Here is an 18,057-nt window from a genome sequence, read left to right as displayed (position 1 = left end):
CAGAATTGTGTGGCACTGGAGCAGCACGGCCTGTAACAAAAACCCCTCCTTCATTTCTTAAACATTAGGGCCATTATGTGGCTGGCCCTGGCTAACAAAGTGCACACAACTTCACATTAACACATGCAGAAAACCCAGCAGCCGTTCAGAGTGGAGGAAAAAAAGAAGGGAGCCAGGTGAAAGGCATCGTTTTAGTCATTAATGCACTTAAGCGCACCCAAGTGTCAACATGTGTGATCAAGTGTAAGGAGGCATGTCGTTCCAATGTGGCAGTGCTGGCACACAGACGGGGCTTCCTCCAGCAGAGATGGCACTTGGATCTGCTGCTCAGGCTGCCCAGCTAAACCCGTCGTTGCCTGTCATCTATGCCCTAGGGCAAGGGTCCAACCAACTTTTGCGCAGGCACCATGCCATCCCAACAGATGGGCAGGAGTGTAAGCCGCCAAGAGACAATGTATATGCATCAATTGTGTTTATTGAAAGCACAATTCCTGGCTGGAAATGTTCAAATGTCTATTTATTTTGAGATAAGATGCCTTTAGTTAATGGGTATGGAAATGCAGGCTTAGCTTTGAATGAATTACTTTATATACCTTGCAAAATACAATGCAGATGTGAAAGTGTAAGATGTGCTGATTATGAGAAGATCTGTTAAAGGTCTGTCGTGACAGAGTCCTCCCTAAAATTGACTCAGTGTGCCAAGGTGTTACTTGCCTCTAAATACCAGTGACCAAATTTTGTAGGTGCTGCACATAACTGAACAAATCTCTGGCTCAATATCTAGTGATATGCAAGGAGCCAGTTTTTCACGCTGGCAGGTTTTCCTTTGCATACAGTTGTATAAGCTCACCTCCCCTCTTAGTGGTAGAAAACACTTTTACTTTTTGGGGTAATGTGGGTGATACATTAACCCAGACCAAAGCTAGACTACTTTACACATCTCACTGAAGAGGTTTGTTTTCCATGTGACAGAAAGAGATGAAAATCATATAATATGCTTTTATATTTGACAGCATTGCTGCCCACCAGAAAGGGTAAATTATGGAAGCATCCAGAGAGGAGTCTGTAGGCACACATTAAAGGGTATTCCCTTCCCCTGCTTCTTAGCTTTATTCAATTAAGACTTGTTAGTGTTCTTGAAAGATGTGCTTTGAAGACCCTTCTGAATATACAATTCGATATTCATAGGGATCCAGGCATACTATATGTAAATAAATAAAGCAGGAATGTTGTACTTCCAGATACATTAATGCATTCCCGTCCTCTTGGAAGCAGAGCACATGGGCTGTGTTAAACATCCATCCTGACCAAAAGGAGGAAGCACAGGAGAAGAAATGAGAAATGGATTTTCTTTCAGAAAGACCAGATTGCACTCTCTGGTCTGGCAATAACAATTACTAATGACATTTAGAGAGAAATTAAGGATGAGAAATACAAGTTGGCATTTCAGCAGTGCCAGTCAGTAACATTGCATCAGAGCTCACAGGAGAGATGAGAAAAAGTTTAAGGATGGAAAATTAATTTTGTTATGTCAACAATTAACAAATACCTTTTCTTCATTCTTTACCACACTATCACAAATTACCACTGTGATAATATTTAGCAGCTGCTCAGGTGAATTAAAATTTCAGCACTTTGAAATCCTTATTTCTGGAGTCAAAAGCACATGTTTATGTTTTGCTGTGTTTTGTTGAACAATGAATGATAGAAAGAGGTTTAGACTGACCAGGGAGCTCTTGGATCTGTGTAGCAAGAGAATTCTGTGTATTCTCTCTGCAGATCCCTGTGGTTCTTATAACCATGAATGAATTAAGTTTACTAGCACATTTTCTGAGGTTGTTTTTTCCTGTTTTGCAAATTTGGAAAGGCAAGGTTGAACATACCTCATTCCATGCAAGACGATTTTGGAGGAGCCAGATGTAAAGCCCTGGAAACCTCAGACATTTTATTCCAAAGTCCTTCACGTGTTCACAAGGTGACATCCCTGTCCCCACAGGAGGGTGGTAGGAAGCCCTGTTTCCTGCTGCTCTGTGTAGAGGCTGGAGCACAGGGGCCATAAGCTGTGGGGTTGTGAGCGTGGCCACGGCACAGCTGGCTGTGCAGGAGCAGTGTCCTCGGGGACAGCACAACCGGCTGCCCCTGCTTGGCCCTGCCAGGCTGGGTAGCACATGTCTTTGTAAGCAGGGCAGAGTCCTTAAAATAGGAACAGAAGGCTTGTGTAACATGTAGACAAATAACTTTTTTTTCCTTTTGTTTTCTCTCTGAAATGTCTTGTCAGAGATTTTATTTGCTGGTGGGAAGAGATCTCTGATCCAGCCCCTTTGATTTTCTCTGCTGTAGTAGCTGCTGTGGAGCATAGTTTGGGGTCTGAGCACAGACTAGCTCCATTGCCTCCTGTAAGTGTCGCTAGCATCCAGAGGAACTGACTGTTTTTCAAAGGAAGAGGGATGCTGCACTGGAAAGAGCAGAGTAAAAGCATTATTGAAAGAAAATAGTGGAGCTTGATCAGCCTCAGTTTTAAAGAGCTCATCGAGGGTGCTGTACAGCATCCTTTTAAAAGTTCAGTCTCTTCGTTTGCTTGCAAAGACCAAAATGGGGATGCTTGTCAGACATAACAGTATATGCCTGAGTGTTTTCACAAGAAATGTCTAGATCATTAAATATAATAGGTCTCAGCTGCAGTTTTGATCACTGAAGCATGCACACAATTCATCACAGCAAATTAGGTACGTCTTTGTAACTTATCCTTCTGCAATTTGCTGGCACTTCTAGAGAGCTGAAACTTATATTGGATGTGCTGCAGAAGCCATTTCAGATAAAATATTCTGTGTTTATTGTTGGAGAACAAGGATTCCCTAATAACAAAAACATGGAGCAGTGTATGTTTCTGCTCCTGCATCCTGCAGAACCAGCAGTAGTACCAGTAGAGATCCCCAGCCACATTCATTATTTATATATTTCAGTGAATTCCTTGTCTGCAGTAAAAGAGATATAAGCTTCAACATCAGTCTGTGCCAAATTCTGTGCTACAGCCCATTCAGAAACCTGAGGCAGCCGTGGTTCTCAATCATTACACAGACCATTTATCTGATTGGAGTTTTGTCCTCTCTGCCTTGCTGAATTGTTGCGTGTTCTTTAAAAGCTGAGTTTGACCTTTGGAAAGAAAAGGCATTTGCTATTTTAATTTTAGGATTTTTTTAGAAAAACCTGAACCTATTAAATGGAAATTGGCATTGAAAAGCAGCGGAGTTATTGAAAAGCATTTACTTTAATACTAGAAGAGAACGGACGCTAGTGGACTCAAAAATTATATTTCAGTGGACTCATCAGTTTCAGTAACTAGTTAATCTGTGAACAGATGGAGATATTTGTAACTGTTAACAGGAATTCATACTCTGGAATTTTACATTTGCCCTAAGAGCACTGCTATCTTAGTTGCTGCCTTGAAGGGTTTGGGCATTTTATTTTTCTGAAAAAAGATATGTTTGTTTCTAATTGCAGAGGTTTCTTACCTCATAGAAAGCACCTCAGCATTCAGAAATGTGAATGATATATAGCTTCTATGTAAGGAAAATGTTGTAAAAGAATCCCCAGTACAGCTGCTGCAGAAAAAATAAACATCTCATCCTAAACCTAGATAAACCCCTGTGGACTGAGAAAATAATTTTCAATAACCAGATATTTTTAACTGTGCATGAAGGTAGTAATCACAGTCACCTGTATTTGCATCTGGGGTCTGCCACAGTCTAATTGCTTGTCTCTTTCCACCACCGCCCCCCTAAATTTTGAGGCTACTGGTTAACTGAGCAATGCATTAAGCACTCCATCTCCAAAACAGAAAGAAATACTGCCCTAGCCTCTACCATGTGGCATCTTTAGGTTTCAGGGATTTCGTTTAAATCTGAAATTTATGTCCAGGAGAAATAAATTATTAGATTGTAAAAGCAGCTGGGGAGGGAGTAAATATAGTCTCTTTTGTCCTCTATATCATTTCCCCAGGAAGATAATAAATGTGTGGCAAGCATCTTGTGTTTCCTCAGTCATACAAATGTTGTGTGTGTGCTGTATTTCAGATGTGAAGCCTAGACTCCAGACAGGAAATCCTGGAGTGATACTGTACTGCTGTTGCCTACTGCTGTGGTGCTGGTGGAAGCACCATCACTTTTACTGCTAGAAGGAATTTGAAAAATAATTTCATGAAGAAATTTAACAGGCCTTGTGTGTACCCCTGATTTCCTGAGTAAGAGATTTAGGATGTAATCCTAGGGTTTATCTCCTCAGCCAATGAAAGGCATCAGGAGCAGCAGCCCTGGCTGCTGGAGAGAGCTGAGGGCAGGGGTCCTGCCTGGTGACCCCATCCAAGGGCCAATTTTCCCAGGGGGATTTTAAAGACCCTAAGAGAGAGACTCCTGTTAATTCCTCCCTGTCTTACCTGTTCTCATTCTTCTGTGAGGTCAGATACATGGAGCAAGCATGATGAGTGGCCAGGAAAAAAATTTGCTCTGAGAACAGCAAAAGGATAAGGAAAGAGAAAGTTAAAAAGTCAGTGGTCTACTTGCTTTTCTGTACCTGGCTGTGTATATAGGGCTGTCCTGCACCTCCATGCTCTTGTCAGGAAGGCTGTCAGTATCCCCAGCCCAGCCCATCTCATCTCAGGGATCTGAAAACAAGCCTGGAACAGCCTTGCTGTTTGCTCCTTCTGTTGTTCCTTCCAGAGAAGTATATTCAATCATATACTATTGTTTGCCTAATTATACCCTGCTTTAACATTGTATTTTGAAAGTAGTTTTATCTCTCCCTTTGACCAGAGGAGAAAGGAAAACCAATTCAGAATACAGCTTCTTTTCATGTTGTGACTGTTCAGCTTTTGTAAAATGAGAAGGGGATGGGAGTGTTTGGTGCAGGGCTGGTGTACACGTGTACAATGACCCAACCTGGGCTGTAGCCTCCAGTGGACGGATTGTTAATGTTCCCTTCATGTTTTATGTTAATGGAATAACTTATGAGATACTAAACTGTCTATCCTCAGTGAGGTGATGGGACTTTGCTGGAAAAATCTGGATGATAGAGTGAGATGGTACGTGCTGATGGGATCAGAGTAGAGACAGCTCGTGGCTCTGTGCAAGGTCAGCTTGGGTTCAGCAAGGCTCTGTCACCCCAGCTCTGCATGAGCCAGACCAGATTTGGCAGCAGCAGTCCTGAGCTTATCACTCAGCTGTGCTTGAGCTGATGCACTGTGGAGTGTGTTGTGTGTCTTCTGTGCCACATCCTGGGCAGGCAGTATGGACACCCAGAGGTCACCTCCGTGCAGAGCCTGTCCCCAGAACACCATCGCCTTGGCTTTGCACTGAGCAGGAATGGCCAAAGCAGTGCCTGCAGTGCCAGCCCTGGGGGACAGCTCCTGCCTGACCACCCAGCCTCCTCATTTGTTTCTGCTGCACAGTTAAACTGAATAAATTGCCATGGGCATTGAGGTTTGGCTATGTATGGCATATCTGTCATCAGTGTGTTACATTATTGTGTCTCCAAATGGAGCAGTGAGGTTATTTAGAACGTATTTACTTCTGAAAAATGTGTCCTCCTTTGGGGCCAGCACATTCTCTTAGTCTTTGCATGAAATCAGGATTGTTTAAGACGTGGCATCTTGCTGTTTAAAAGGCAGATTTTCCTGAGACTGGTGACACTGTTGTAATGGAGTTGTAATGGCTGGAAAATCCCATTTAACCCAGTTGTTTCGCACATGTGCCACAGCAGTGTTGCTTTGCTATTTTGTATTATGATGTCTTGGAGGAAACAGCTCATGTTGATGATATTTTGGCTCCTCTTTTACTTACAAGAATAAATTCAGCATGGCTCTTTCACACTCCTAGCTCCTCCAGGGTTAATTCCTTGTGGCAGTGGGCAGTGGGCTGAAGACAATCGTGTCTGCAGATTTCTGCTCTGTTGGGGGCATCTACACTAATGGGGCAGCATGTAAAGCACTTCTGTAACTATGGCCTTGCTATTTTATAGCAGAGCTACTTGCACTGGAGGATTTTCATTCCCCTTTTGAAATTAGAAACCAGCAATAACAACCATGACGTCCAAGGCAACAGGTCACTGACCAGCCGTTTTGTTGGCCCAAGCAATGTGTGGGTGCCACATGACAGGAATTTTTATCTGCCTCTAAGTGTATCCATGCCACAAGGCAATACAATTTGTCAGATCAGTATTCCATTAGAGGGAATTTCACTTTAGTTGCTGCTTCTTAAAGGAACTACTGTCAAAGGGCTGTGGTCCTGCTGCAGGTAGGTGCTGCTTGTGTCAAGTCTGGCTGTCCACACTTGCTTATTTGGCTCAAGGAACTTGGTTCAGCTGCAGCTTCCATCAGTCAGTGGAGGATGTTGCCTAAGTTATGAATGTTTGCATTAAAATTCACAGTTAAGACAGAAACTGTTTTATACCTGTCTTTAATACCAGGAATACCTAGCTGGTGCAGGGAAAAAACCAGCAAAAAGCAATCAGATGGTGTTCAGTGACCCTTGCCATACCAGAGAACAGGAGAGAAGTTTTAGGTTCAACTTCCAATTTCCAGGCTTCTGTTGATTTATATTCCCATGGAAACAGTCACTCAGTGAAGCTTTGCCCTATGCATTTTAACTTCTAAAGGTGCTATGTAAAGTGTTTCCCTTTTGCTCCAGGTATTTTTTGAAAAGACACCATCCTGTTCCTATAATAAAGACTCAATCGGGAAATCATTTGGTGTTTAGAGGAGCCACAAAGTGTTCCATAATGATGACTCCAGCCCTCACAATAATGAACAATTAACTGGCTTATGTGATATGATTTACCTTAGATCAAGGAGGAATTAATGAGATAAGATTTGGATTGATTTCTAAGAAATCAACAATTCATGCTTTTGAGAGGAAAACCCAAGAAGGAAAACAGTTTACCTCTTGAAAATTACTTTGAAGCATTGCTTCCCTGAGTAGTACCTGTAAGTAGACTGGAAACAGGTCAGCACTGGGGTGTGCATTGGGGTTTTTGGTGTAACACAGGCAAAAGAGTGTCCCTGTGGGCAGGAGATGCTTTCTGTGATTACTGTGGCTTAGGTTTGAAAACAGACTGGCAGTGGGTGTTTGCATTCTCAGGACAGCTTTGGAGGGTCACTTCAAAGCTGGGCACAGGGCACAGGGCATTCGTGCTGCTGCATGCCGGGTTTGTGACACGTTGCGGAGGCGCAGGCGTGGCTGTGACCCCGAGTGTCTGTGGCACCAGCATCCCAGAAAAACATGGACTGAGCAAGCCCAGCTTAAAGCAGCACCATTGTGGGCAGAGCACTGTGCTGGGATCCTGCAAACCATTTTCTGCTCTTGGGATCAGAAATGGCTCTGGATTCCAGTCAGGGAGTATCAGTGGGGCTGAGGAAGGAGTGAAGGTATTCTAAAAATATTATGGTTTCATGCACTTCTGACAACAGTAATTAAATTTGTCCCTCTCACTTTATATTTAGGAAGTGTAAGGTTCTTCCCTCGGCTTATTTTTGATCTTGTGCATGGCATACTGGAGACTACAAGTTACAAGGATGCCGATAAATTTGCATTTCTGAGTGAAATTCTCAGGAGCGTGCGGTCCCTTAGGACAGGTATTATTAGCTCCCTGGTTTCATTGGGTGCCTCAGTGAATCACGGTGTGTTTACAGCTAGTTTCTATAACAGAAAGACTCTGGTTATCTCTTAATAGTGTATTCCTCTGTGTTTTTTATTTCCAAAGTGCTGTGGTAAGGAGATTTTCCCAAAGGCTTCAGTTTGCTTTGTGCTTCAGCATTTTACCCAGTGTTTTTGGAAGAAGTGTATAGACTTTTCGGTGAGGCATTTAATAGAATACAAGAGGCTATGCCAGGCTTAGGCTGTGCTTGGAGTTCACTGTAATAGGCTCAACTCGGTTTATTCTGAGTTTTAGAGAAGAACAGAGATGGCAGATCTAGAAGACTGATGATACAAAATTATTAGTCTCAAGTGGAAAGAGGAAAGCATGTCAGCTGAGTTTTCAAAGTCTGATTAGGACTAAACAACCTGAATTAGAAGAGATATTAAATCGTCTATTCAGAATAACACAGAAACGCCTCTCAGAGCTGAAGAATGGATTCGAACGGGCAGCAGCAGCAGCAGCAGTGTCGCAGGGAGCTGAAGCGCAGGCAGTGCAGCGCTGGGCACAGAACAAAGGCGGGCCGGGGCGGGGATGCGGGGCTCTGCCAGGCTCTGCACACCCGCACCCAACAGCCGCGCACGGACGTGCAGCCCGCGGAAAAGACTTATTTAGAAAAAGCAGTCAGCGTTTAGGCAGTCACGTGTGGAACGGCTCTCCCTCCTTGTAAATGTTCCGAATTCTGAATCTTCCCTTTGACGCCGGATGAAGGGCCAGGTCCTGGTGAGCGGAGGAGCCGGGCAGGTTTCTGGGGATGGCTGAGGCACCTCCGGGTGAGCAGAAACTGCTCCCCAGTGGGTACAGAAACCCCAGGGGCAGCTCAGTCCTGGCACAGAGCAGCCTTTCTGTGTCCCAGTACCAGTGAAAGGTGCATTTACCCCTGGAGTAATCACGTGCAGGCATCAGAGTAACTCAGAAGCAGCTATTTCCATTGGAAACAGGCAACTCCGCTTTTCAGCCTACACCAAACCTCCAGGCATATTTTCTTAGACACTCAAAATGATTTTTTTTTTCTGGTTCAATAACTTGTAAAGGACAGCTTTCTACCTGCATTTGTTGAAGTGCCATCTCAAAGTGTGCTGACACAGGGACTGACTGACGTATGGCAAGTTATCAGCTGCTGAGAGATGAAGGAAGCCGTAGCACAGGCAGCCGTTGCCTTTCACAAAGGATGTGCCGCCTTTCGTTTGCCTCTACCTCCATTTCAAGGGACTCTTCAAATAAAGAAGGGACATGTGAACCTGTCTTGCCTGACAATTTTTTTTTTTTTTTTTATTGCATACCATGATAACTTGCAGTTCACTTGTTACAAGCATTTTATGTAGTGGGTGAAATACCAAGGGAAAGGAAAGAAGTAATACTGTGCTGCCTGAAAAACTATGATCTAAACATATAAATGTCACTGGGTAAGTTACCTGAAACAACTGGAAGGGCAATTAACACCTGGTTTTATGAGAAACATTGGTTACCACTATCAGTTTTAATGAAGTGTATTAACTAAATTGTGTTCTGAGTATTCATTCAGCCCTGTTTATGGCACACTCTTGAGTACATTTACTGTTTGTCAGAAGTGCAAACTAGTGAACATATGAGGCTTTAAGACAGGCCATCTGTTAGTCTTAGACCCTTGGATAATTGTCAAACAGTTCTAAAAATAAGCACATACAAACTGCAAGGGGGTGCAAAGGTGATTTTTCTTTACAGTCTGATAGCAAAAGGAAAGTAGCAACCAGAAACTAAAATTAAAAATAAATAGTTTTATCCTGTAAAGCAAGCTTGCTCTCCTCTCCTTTCTTCCTTTTTCACTTTCCCTTCCCACCCTCCTCCTTCAGTGTGCCTTTTTTTTTTAATTTAGCTTTTTTCCACTTGCTCTTCTGGGTCATGGCATCCCTTGAATGCCTCTCCAGTTTAGGATTAGAGCAGCACCAATTTAAGGCTCACAGCTTTCTGTAGAGAGCATAATCTCCAATGGCTAAAGCAAGGGTCGTCTTGTGTCCTCTGCCTAAAATAATCCCTTTATAAAGTCAAGGCATAAAGATTTTTATCTTTATGGATTGCAGTTAAAGGGAAGTATTACCTGTGCACATATATGTGTGTGCTTATGGATATGTAATGAGTAATAACAGCTGAGAGATTTATTTTTGGACCAGTTTGAATTCAAAAGATGCAAAACATTGGAAAAAAGATTGCTGCAGATGGTATTTTGTAAATATTTAGACACTCTAGCTTATGTTTGTAGCAGTTTGGAGGTTTTGTTTTGTCTTTTTATATATATATGTTCAAATCTGAGACAAACCTTTGCTTCAAGTCAATGCTTGAATCTGAGATTTAGTTTTTGTCTGGCAAGCTGTGCATGTTGGCAGTCAGTGGAGGCAACACTTCTCCTGCTCCCCAGCCCTGCTCTGTAAAGGCCAAAGGAGAAAGAATGGGAAGGAGGGGACATAGTCCCAGTGCTCCCCAGCCATGACCCTGATCTCTGGGCTTGGAATCAGACAGTGCCTGAAGAGGTGATAAAAACCTGAACAGAGGTGGGGAAAGACAGAGACAAACTACCTGGGCTCTTACCTGGGTCTGGAGGACCCCTCGCACCCTGAGAAAAAAATACTTGGATTAATAGGTCACCCAATGGCTAATTACCAGTTAATTTTCATGTTGGTTGATTGTCACATGAATCTATGATCTCCATAGTTCCTACTGAAATTATTTGAGGAATAGTTTCTATTCATTTCAGCAGCATTTGGAAGGGGAGGGAGAGGCTTTGTAGCCTTTCATCAGAGTCCCAGTTTCTGTGTAACACTGCAGAAGGCTTATGAATGTCACCTGAGGGTGGTGGGCATCACCAGCCGTGTTAGGCCATTTCTTAACCTTTGTATAACATATGGTCTTTTAGGGGTATGTGCTCATGCACATAGACAGTGTATTTGTAAATGGCTGATAGAAAATGTCTAAACCATAACAGATGCACAATGGCACTATAGACTGGATGTGTTATGGCCCCAAACCATTATCACACCCCTCACAGTTGCATTTTATTTTTTTCACCTGCTCCTGTGTAGTACACCTGTGACTTGTTGGCAGTGAGTGTCATTGCAGTGTGGGAGACTCCCAGCTTGACTGCCTGGCTTGGAGCTTAGCTCCATCATGTGCTGCTTTTTGTGTGTGTGTGCTTTTTCTCTCAATCTTTATATAGCTAGTGAGAGTTCTTTGAACTGTTGTAAGTGATCATCTTTCAAGCCTGATGCTTTCCTTCTTGATACAGAGCTTTGAAAATGGAGATTGTCATGCCAGTTTTCATAATCACGCATGTTAAAAAAACAGAGAAATATTCATTGTGGATGTCCTGCACAAATGGCTTGATCTGCATCCAGAGGGCAGGCAGGGGGTGTCTCCAGGGAAGAACTGGAGAGCAATCAGTATCTACATGGACAATAATCAACCATTCTTTGAAATCTTTTTATTTCCTGCAAAACCCATCGCCCAGTTCCTTGATCACAGACACTTCCATAAATGGTTCATTTGGGGATTGTGCAGCCAGTAGAAAATTCCACTTAAACACTGCAACAGCCCCAAGACTTGGGGTAGTTGCATTCTTCCCACTGACGTAGCTAATGGAATTGCTATCCATTTTGCATGATTATTAAGGAAAGCGAGATTTTCCAACCTTATTCTATAAATAAGCTGTGACTTACTTGATCTTGACAGGTGACTTAGTGCTGCTGTAGAGTTTTCCAGCTGCAATAATGTCTCAGAATGATGTATTCAGTGGGGTATCAGCTGTGAGCCGTGCCTAAACCAGGGGGTCTAAAAGGAGCTGGGAAGAGCCATTTTTCCTGTTCAGCTTCCAAATGATGTCGTGCCTCCTGCTGGCCCCAGACAGGCATGTGTATGGATGGCCTTGGAGCTGGTAGGCATGTGCACACACACAGGAGTGTTCCTGGAGGGCCTGCATTTTTGTGGCCGCTCTATTTTCCTCTGGAAACCACCATTAAGTCTTTCTTTTTCCTTTTTTTTTTTAATTTAACTATAATTTCTGGAGTTGAAAAATCACACCCAAGCTGCTTTCAGCCAGCCCACCCTCCTGCTGGAAAGGTGGGTGAAGTTTCCTTAGGCTGCTTAGGTAGCAGCACTCCTGTACTATCACATTTTTCAAAACATTTGCTTCCTTTCAGTCTTTACGATTTCCTTCTGCTGCCTGGAACAGCCCAGTAGTTCCATTGGGGTCAAAACTGTTCTTACTAAGGCACAGGGCATTCTTAGTACTTGATTTTCAATTGCTCCAAAAATCTAGTCAGCCAGGGGAATTTTCTGGGTCTGGGCACACAAAAAAGTGCCCAATAAAGGTATTTGAAAAACCACGGGTCAAATACAGAAAACACGTGTGAGAGAAGAGACATAAGCCCTGAATGCCTCAGATGCTTTCAGACATCTGCAGAGCACAATTCCAGTGAGCTGCAGATGCACAGGGCAGAGAGGGTAGAAGCAAGAAGATAAGAAATGCAAATTGCTAGTAATAGGAGACAAGTTGCCAGACTATTTTTTGGAAGGCGTGTTTTGAAATACATTTTAGTATGTGAGAAACTGGGTGGCAGAGGATACAGAGAGCTTCTCATGGGACTTTCAAACACACACAGTGGTGGTTATGCAGCCTTCACCCAGTGATCCACTGGCGCCTGGATGTGCAGTGCTTGGCTTTTGTGCCCATGGCTTGAGCAGGATCTGCTCAGAAAGGTGGGGAAGGATGCAGAGCACACAGGCTCCCGTGTCTATAGGCATTACAGACCTGTTTGTGAGGCCCTGTGTAAAACGTAGCTCTATTAACTGCATGGTACGGGCACTAGCCAGCATATTGATTGTCAGTAATGCATGCACAGGGAATAAATGGTACATTCCCAAGATAGTAAGATAAAATCAAGATTTGCATATGAAAAATGTAATTTTTTAAGTCCTAGCCCTATGGTACAGCTGGTTTCTCAGCTCCTGCCTGGCCCAGCTCTAAAAGGCTGCAGTATTTGAGTACAATCTGTTTGTTCTTTTAACAAATTCTGACCCTAAACCCAGTGTATTCCTTGTATTGGGAATGTTATTAGCTGATGTTTGAGAGGGAGGGCTCACAATAAAAGCTTCATTATCAGATTTAGAGCCACATACCATTCCTTTATTGACCTGCCTGGTGTAATCAATGCAGCAGCCACACAAGTTTGAAATCATGTTCCCTGACTGTAGGCTGTGCGTCATGCATCCCGTGCTGATTGTGCATTATCTTTTAAATGACACTGCCTAACTAAGTATGGATTTGTCTACCACGAATAGCCCTTCTTTCAATTTGAAGATGGTAAACCTTTTGGGTTTTTTATTGATATTCAGGATGCCCTAAAAATAGAATTGTAATGGAAGTGCACAAGGAATGGCCATTGTTAAAATGCTGAGGAGTGTGTGAGCACAGAGGAGCCTATGTATTCTTTCACATTTTCATGCTTACCGAGCTAGGTTTAGTGGGCAAGCTTCTTGTCAATGCTGCTATTGTGTGTGCAGGGCTCCATCCATCCTTTTCCATAAAGTCATTGTTAGACTTGAGAATAACATCCAGCACTGCAAAGGTCATTCCTTCTTAAGGCCAGGAAAATTTCCATGTATATCAAAGGAAAAAGCCATTGAATTTTGTGTTTGGTGATGTTAGATTGTCTAAAAGCAAAGCAGTTCCAGCTGTCAATTCACAAATTTCTGATTTGTGCTTCTGCATATTCAGTGTCACAGGCAGGGGTGTGCTATGCTGAAGCAGCTCCTTTATGATTTTCCCAGCTGGTATTTCGTTTCCAAGGGCTCCATCCGTGGCGCTGCCCCGGGGTGCCCGGCTGCCGGCCGGGAGCTCCGGCCGTGGTTGGGGCAGGCGGCAGCGCTTCTGACACCTGGCGGCCGCGGGCTGCGAGTGCGCGGGCACGGAACGCTCCTGCTGCCAGCGCGGCCAGCCCCGCTCCGCCCGGCCGCTCCTCCGGGCAGGAACAGCTCTGCAGAAAGCGGGCATTGCTCTTTTACCCTCATCACCATGCAGATGTGGATAGGGTAGAAGGGCCAGATGATTTATGGAAAGTTAAAATATCTTACTTTATTTTAAAGCTTCATTACGGTAAATAAATAATTAGATTCAAAATTCATTTTGTGTTTAAAAACTTCTTCAAGCTGGCGGACTTGCCTGGCTCTGTTATTAGGCAGATGGAGACTAGGGAAATTGCCTAGGCTTGAAATAGCACAAATGAATTTTTATATTTGGGGATGCTGGGAACTCAGCTCAAGAAAACCTCACCATGAAGCACTTCTCTAGTTGCCCAAATAATTGGATAATCATACAAATAAAGCTGAGCTTATGTGTAGGACTGGGGTTTTAGTCAGAACACAAAATGTAGGTGAATTGGTACTGCTCTAAAAATACACTTCCGAGGTTGGCTCCACGATTTATTGGCTCCTACACAAAATGGCAAGACAGGTCAGCATCCTCTGATGTGAGATACTGTGATGACATTGAGGCTATTACAAATCTAGCAAAAAGAAAAAAAGGGAACAAAAGAGACTCTAAACTGCTGAAAGAAATGTGTAGAGAAAAGTATATTCTTTAAAGAGATTTAACTTCTGGGTTACATGTCCAGCCTTTTTTCTGCTGGGAATATTACCCTGGTGCCTGAGCTGGCGGTTCAGCTGTTATTGCCGAACTATTTCTTGGACTGGGAAGTGTGTGTCACAATCTGGTGTCTCTTGCTGCCAGTACTTGCACCCGGTACGAGTGAGAATAAAAGAGTAAAATATGGCAAGGGTTCCCTCACAATTCAAATTTTTATTTTTTTTAATTGTTACGGTGAAGGGAATCCCTAAAGGCAGGGGTTTTTTGCCCATGAAGTTGCCATTTTCTTTATATGTATTGAAAGGAGGAAAAAAATAAAAAGGAAACCTTCATGACTATACTTGGCTTGTAGCATTTTTTTTTTTTTCTAAGTTCATGCCAGCATTAACAGATCTGTCAGAACAAAGCAAGTATGTCATATTGGCAGCTGTTACTTATGAGTACTTTTTCTTTATTGCATTTTGTTTTGTAATAATTGAGAAGCTTTTATGTTGAGCTCTGCATAAATGGTACTGAGTGGGAGGGTATGGGCATGCTTTCTATTATTCTGCCCCTCATGCATGTCTCCTTTTTTCGTCTTTCCAGAACCACACATTGAGCCAGCACGCACAGTGAGCCACTGGCACTACAGGACACCTCTCTGCAGAAGACTTGACGGTGGCACAGTGGGGAGGACCATTTGAACATTACATCCAATCAAAGTGTCATTTGCAACCCAGATGTAAAACTCTAATGATTTGGCCATGAGGCGCTGCTATTATAAGCAGCTGGAAATGAATATTAATGGAAGAGATTAAAAGTATTCCATGCTCAGTATTTTTTATTGTCCTGCTTCAGCTAGTGTACTTTAGAGCTTCTGCTTCTGACTGAATTTATAGTGTTAGATAAATCTGCTTTGATGCTGTTGCCCTTTGTTGCTTCTTGTATTATATTGATAGTTAAAGATTAGGTGTGATTTTTTTCTTTTTTGTTAACTGCTTTTTAATTGCAATTTTAGGTAACTGTGCATTGTGATGTGATTGCTTGGCTATTGTCTGAATATTTCTTTTTAATTTTTTAATTAAAGACTAATGCTTTGATTGGATTTGCCAGTTCACCGGACAATGATTAAAACTATGTAATGAATATAATCGGTTTCAGTGCAACTGGATGGTCTGCTTTATAAATGTGACTTAATCTGATTGCAATAACTAGTACAGTTCAATAAAGGGAATACATGAGCTTAGCCTCAGAGCTTGTCTGTCTGTCAGTGCCCCCTGCATTGCTGCTGCTGGGGTTGCTGAATTCAGTGATCATTCACCTGATGGCACAGAGCACTCTGCAGCCCAGAAGGAGGGAAAGCAAAAGCCATGGTTCTGTGTCTGGCATTGTGTTTGCTTCTAGATGTACCTCCCTGGCTCCACGGTAGGTTGAGGAGAGGTAAGAACATGTACTATGAACAGATATTTCTAGCTTATAATACTCGTTAATATTTTAATTTTTTCAGCAAGAATGGAGGGACCAGACCTATGGCTGCCTTGACCATATCTCTGTGCTTCTTTGTTTCAATACCAAAAAAAAAAAAAAAAAGTTCCTGCATTGTGTACAAATGCACAGACACTGGATCAGGCCTTGCAGACCGTGGTAGGAGGCTGTGTATTTTAACCACGTGGACCTCCAGACCCCCAGGTATTGTAGCTCTGTGTAAGTGCCATATGTCTGACACTGGAAACTGGCATCAGGCAGCCTAACAGAGCCAATTACCAGGCTTTCTTTTACTCTTTTTAAACTTATGGTAATGAGGTAAGTTATATCTCCAGTCAAGAAATAGTCATTTTAAGGACCATGGACACCTCTGGAAAGTTAGAAAGATACGGTTCTCCTGATGTCTCCTGCTTGAATGAATCATAATCATCATGAAAGATATTCAGCAGCTGTGACAGCTGAGATGATGTGGTTACCCATTCCCACAAAGTGCAAGGATTTGCAAGACTGTGGCATGGGAACACACACAGTCAGAGCCTTTCAAAATCTCTGCGCTGAACTAGAGCACAACTGGTAGTCACTGGGCCATGTCTGGGCTTGGAGCATGTAAGCGAGGTTTTGTAGGAAACATGTTTTCACAGACATGAAGTCAATGCCTAAATTAGTTTATATAGGGAGCTTTTTTACAAGTGCAAGGGTGGCACAGCTTGTTGATGCTGTAACCCATGTTTTCAACAATTTAGATCCCTGCTGATGTAGATAGTCCTGTTGCACACACAGGGTTCCTTCAGGAGAGTAAGGGAAGGCTACAATCAAAGCACAACTTTGGGCACAACTGAAGTAGGGTCATCTCTACAATAGGAAGCACCAAAGCAGTCCTAACTTAAAAGAAGTTACAACTTCCTCAAAAAACAAAAAAATAAAAAAAATCGGTTTGAGACAAATGATAGATGGTTTTTATTCTACTGAAATAGCGTTGCATGGACAGTCTTAGGCTCAAAATGTGGCTTGTGATAAATTTATGAGCCCTAATATAACAAAACTAGGAATGACTTTTCTTAATTCCAAAGAGGACAGTTTTGTTTGCATCTAGATTATTCTTAGCTCACTGTTTCTTCATCAAAATCACACTAAAATGATCCATTTCTGAAAAAGAGTATTAACTTTCAACCTAATTATTTCTCTCTAAACCACAGAACAGATGTTTACAGGCTGAAAAATTAGTTAATGAAATCACCAATTCATTATTCCTGTTCATAATATAAACATGTTCTTAACTCAACTGTACTACTTTAAGATGGGAAATGGAAAATGTCTTGTAGTACAGGCTCATAGACATGCCCTTGCAAGAAAAGCTGGGAATGCACAGCAGTTGCTGTGGAAAGAGCTCATGTGCCATCTTCTCCACGCTAAAAGAAGATAGTAGGTTCTTACAATGGAGATATTGAAAAAGGAGGCTCTTTGCCTGACACTGGCTTGAAATGATGCTGGATCATTTCTGGGCAAGCCTTCAGAAATGAAAAAGATGTAGGTTTCTATCTTCAGGAAGAAGTTCTGCATTGTGAATCCCAAGAGTTGAACTGATGTTTCCATGCAACTCGGAGAGCTGCCTGAGTAGTGCTGTACTGAAGCACACACCTTTGAGTATCTCCCTGCTGACTAGTTAAAAGTAGGTGCACAGTCGCTGTGCTGAGATGGAGATCTCCCCACTGGAGCTGCATATTTTCCCCAGATGTTACTGGAAATGTGGGCATGGGTCAGGGTGCTGGGGTCCTGCTCAGTCCAGCAGTGCCAAGCAGTCCTTAAGTTCATGTTTTATCTGCCTCAAACCCTCACCGTGCTAGAGGAAAGGAATAGTTTGGTTTTCCACCCAGTCTTTGAAAGGTAAGAGGCTCCAAAACATAAGGGCTGTGGTCCTGCTTCATCTTCATCCCTTTTGGCATATGAGTCTCACTCACAAGCAGCCCAAGTAAGGTTGGAGAGAGTGGATGGATTGTGTCCCCAGGGCTGGGAAAAAATAACCTGTGGTCCTTTTCTGCTTTTACAGTATCTGGGTAATTAATATTTGAACACCAATGGGCCACTTCTTAAAAATATTTATTTCCTTAGACAGTATGTGCAAATGTGCAGAATGCGTGAATCTATTGGATTGTTTTGTGGTATTTTTGAGATAACCAGGTCCATATGAACAGTCATCATTACATGGCAAGGGATGGTGCTGTCTTGATAACTGCTTTCTTAGGGGCCAAAGAAATCCAGTTTGGGGTGTGGGGGTGAAAGCTACTGCAAAGATG

General features: G+C 42.8%; 1 protein-coding gene across 10 annotated transcripts in view; it reads left to right on the top strand.

The window, feature by feature from the left end:
• ZNF423 (zinc finger protein 423) overlaps nucleotides 1–15,524 on the top strand; it is a 267,337-nt gene extending 251,813 nt beyond the window's left edge. For all 10 annotated transcript variants that reach the window (XM_086848260.1, XM_086848259.1, XM_086848257.1 and 7 more), the window contains one exon: nucleotides 14,885–15,524. In XM_086848260.1, coding sequence (XP_086704386.1) covers nucleotides 14,885–14,914 — 30 coding nt within the window. In that variant the 3' untranslated portion in view covers nucleotides 14,915–15,524. The remainder of the gene's footprint in view (nucleotides 1–14,884) is intronic.
• The last annotated feature ends 2,533 nt before the right edge of the window (nucleotides 15,525–18,057 follow it).

This window comes from Cyanistes caeruleus, chromosome 12 (genome assembly GCF_971803275.1).
Source record: "Cyanistes caeruleus chromosome 12, bCyaCae1.hap1.1, whole genome shotgun sequence".
In the NCBI taxonomy this organism is placed as follows: Eukaryota; Metazoa; Chordata; class Aves; order Passeriformes; family Paridae; genus Cyanistes; species Cyanistes caeruleus.
Note: the sequence above shows the minus strand (reverse complement) of the source record. Positions and strands in the feature narration are given on the sequence as shown.